The sequence below is a fragment of the Boleophthalmus pectinirostris genome, unplaced genomic scaffold (genome assembly GCF_026225935.1).
Source record: "Boleophthalmus pectinirostris isolate CB_2022bp ecotype Guang Dong unplaced genomic scaffold, ASM2622593v1 HiC_scaffold_11, whole genome shotgun sequence".
NCBI classification, from domain to species: Eukaryota; Metazoa; Chordata; class Actinopteri; order Gobiiformes; family Gobiidae; genus Boleophthalmus; species Boleophthalmus pectinirostris.
In genome coordinates this window covers 23,228,238-23,230,737 of record NW_026570994.1, presented here as the reverse complement: position 1 = coordinate 23,230,737, position 2,500 = coordinate 23,228,238, and the positions used below count along the sequence as shown (strand labels likewise).

Genomic DNA, 2,500 nt, shown 5'->3' with positions numbered 1-2,500 from the left:
GCCCGGACCGGACCAGGTCTAAACCAAAACTGGCCCAGGTCTAAACTAGAACTGAACCAGGTCTAAACCACAACTGGACCCGGGTGTAACCCCGGTGTGAGGCGGGTCCGGTCCGGGCGGGTCTCGGGTTCGGGCGGCACACGGTCACAGAGACACAGAACACAGGTCCAGTCCGCGCGCGCTCACCGCACGTCAAATGTGCGTGAGCGGCACGGTGCCGCTCGCCGCGCCGCCGCTCGTGTAGTGCTGCGGGTGCAGCGCGTGCAGTCTGGGCAGAGGGTCCGCGTGCTCCGCGGGGGGCAGGTACACGCGGATCATGTCCCGCAGGTCTCCCGCGGAGCAGGGCGCGCGGGCGGCGGAGGAGGCGGGCGGGCTCGCACTGGGCTCGTGTTTGACGCCCGGAGACGCGCTCTGACCCGGGTGCGCGTGCGTGTATCCGGTGAGGCCTCCGTAGCCCGGCGGGGACGCGCTCATGTAGCCCTGCGCGTGCGGCGCCGGGCTGTACGAGAGCGCGCTCATGTCGTAGCGGTGCACGTGCTGCGGGCTGGCGTGCGCGTGGTGCGGGTGAGCGTACAGCTGCGCCTCGTGCATCACGGCCACGTGCCCCGGGTACGAGCCGCCGCTCCAGCCGTTCACCGCGTTCACCGCGTACGCCGCGTGGCCCGCGGCCCCGGGGCTCTCGAGGCGCTGGCACGCGCCCGCGGACAGCAGGTTTCCCGCCAGAGAGTACTTGTCCTTCTTGAGCAGAGTCTTGGTCTTCCTGCGGGGCCGGTACTTGTAGTCCGGATGTTCTTTCATGTGCATCGCGCGCAGACGTTTCGCCTCGTCGATAAACGGCCGCTTGTCCGCCTCCGTCATGCGCTTCCACTCCGCGCCCAGACGTTTGCTGATCTCGGAGTTGTGCATTTTGGGATTTTCTTGCGCCATCTTCCGGCGCTGGCCCCGGGACCAGACCATGAAGGCGTTCATGGGCCTCTTGATCCGCTCCGCGGACACTTTCCCCCCGCCGGCCCCGGGCTGCGGCCCCGCGTGCGCCTCCGGGTCTGACCTGTGCGCGCGCACCGCCGTCTGCAGCTCCGGCTCCAGCATCAGGCCGAACATCCACACGCACGAGCGCCGCGCGCGCCCCGAGAGGTCAGCACGAGAGGTCAGCACGAGAGGTCAGCACGAGAGGTCAGCACGAGAGGTCAGCGCCACGCGCACGAGCGCACGCTTCAAAAAAGTCCAAAACAAAAAGAACAAAGTGTGACCCCGGGGCCGCGAGGCGTCACGCGCGCGTCACAGGCGCGAATCCCCCGAAGAAAACAACTTCACACTCCCGAGAAAAAGTCCACACACCCGCGCTCCTCCAACACTCCTCCTGCGGCTCTTTCCTCCTCCGGCTCTTTCCTCCTCCGGCTCCCCTCCTCTTGCGGCTCTTTCCTCCTCCGGCTCTTTCCTCCTCCGGCTCTTTTCCTCCTCCGGCTCTTTTCCGCCTTCGGCTCTTTTCCTCCTCCGGCTCTTTCCTCCTCCGGCTCCTTCCTCCTCTTGCGGCTCTTTCCTCCTCCGGCTCTTTTCCTCCTCCGGCTCTTTTCCTCCTCCGGCTCTTTTCCTCCTTCGGCTCTTTTCCTCCTTCGGCTCTTCTTCTCCTCTGGCTCTTAGAGACTGACAGTTCCTCACGTGCACCCCGGGGCCCGGGGACACGGGGACAGTCCAGGACCCAGGATCAGGACTCGGGTCAGGACTCGGAGTCAGTATCAGAGTGAGTGTGAGTCGGGTCGCTCGGGTCTCTGGTCTCTCCTCCGGGGCTCGGGCAGATTGACAGCTGCTCACGTGGACCCCGCGGACCCCAGCCTCAGACCGCGCGCGCTCTCCTCTCTCTCTCTCTCTCTCTCTCTCTGTAGATGTCGTCTTCTTCTTCTTCTTCTTCTTCTTCTCTTCTTCTTCCTCTTTCTCTCTCTGGTTGTCTTCTCCTCTTTCCTTCTCTCTCTCTTTCTGTAGATGTCTTCTTCTTCTTCTTCTTCTCTTTCTCTCTTTTCTCTCGTTCCGTGTCTCGCGCAGTGAAAGTTGGCGCGTGCCCAGGCCGCGCGCTCTCTGCGCTAAATGAGCGCGTGGGGCCAATAGAGAGACGCTCGCGCTCAGTGACGTGTGCACAGAGGTCACGTGCTCAGGCCCACGCTCACGCACGCGCTTCAGTGACAGTGCGTGACATTCCAGCACAACGCACGAGCCCATCTACACATCTGCACATGAACTCTGACCCCAGGACCAGACCAGGACCAAGACCAGGACCAGGACCAGGACCAGGACCAAGACCAAGACCAAGACCAAGACCAAGACCAGGACCAAGACCAAGACCAAGACCAAGACCAGGACCAGGACCAGGACCAGGACCAGGACCAGGACCAGGACCAGACCAGGACCAGACCAGACCAGACCAGACCAGGACCAGGACCAGACCAGGAGACCAGACCAGACCAGGACCAGGACCAGACCAGACCACCAGACCAGACCAGGACCA

General features: G+C 63.8%; 2 protein-coding genes across 2 annotated transcripts in view; both read right to left on the bottom strand.

The window, feature by feature from the left end:
* Window positions 1–192: 192 nt before the first annotated feature.
* sox1b (SRY-box transcription factor 1b) lies at window positions 193–1,308 on the bottom strand. The gene has a single exon (XM_055166071.1). It carries the CDS (start codon window positions 1,099–1,101, stop codon window positions 193–195), a length of 909 nt encoding a protein of 302 aa, XP_055022046.1. The 5' UTR covers window positions 1,102–1,308.
* Window positions 1,279–2,500, bottom strand: part of LOC129411790 (putative leucine-rich repeat-containing protein DDB_G0290503) — a 23,761-nt gene continuing 22,539 nt past the window's right edge. The window contains exon 2 of the mRNA XM_055163820.1: window positions 1,279–1,787. Coding sequence (XP_055019795.1) covers window positions 1,279–1,787 — 509 coding nt within the window. The remainder of the gene's footprint in view (window positions 1,788–2,500) is intronic.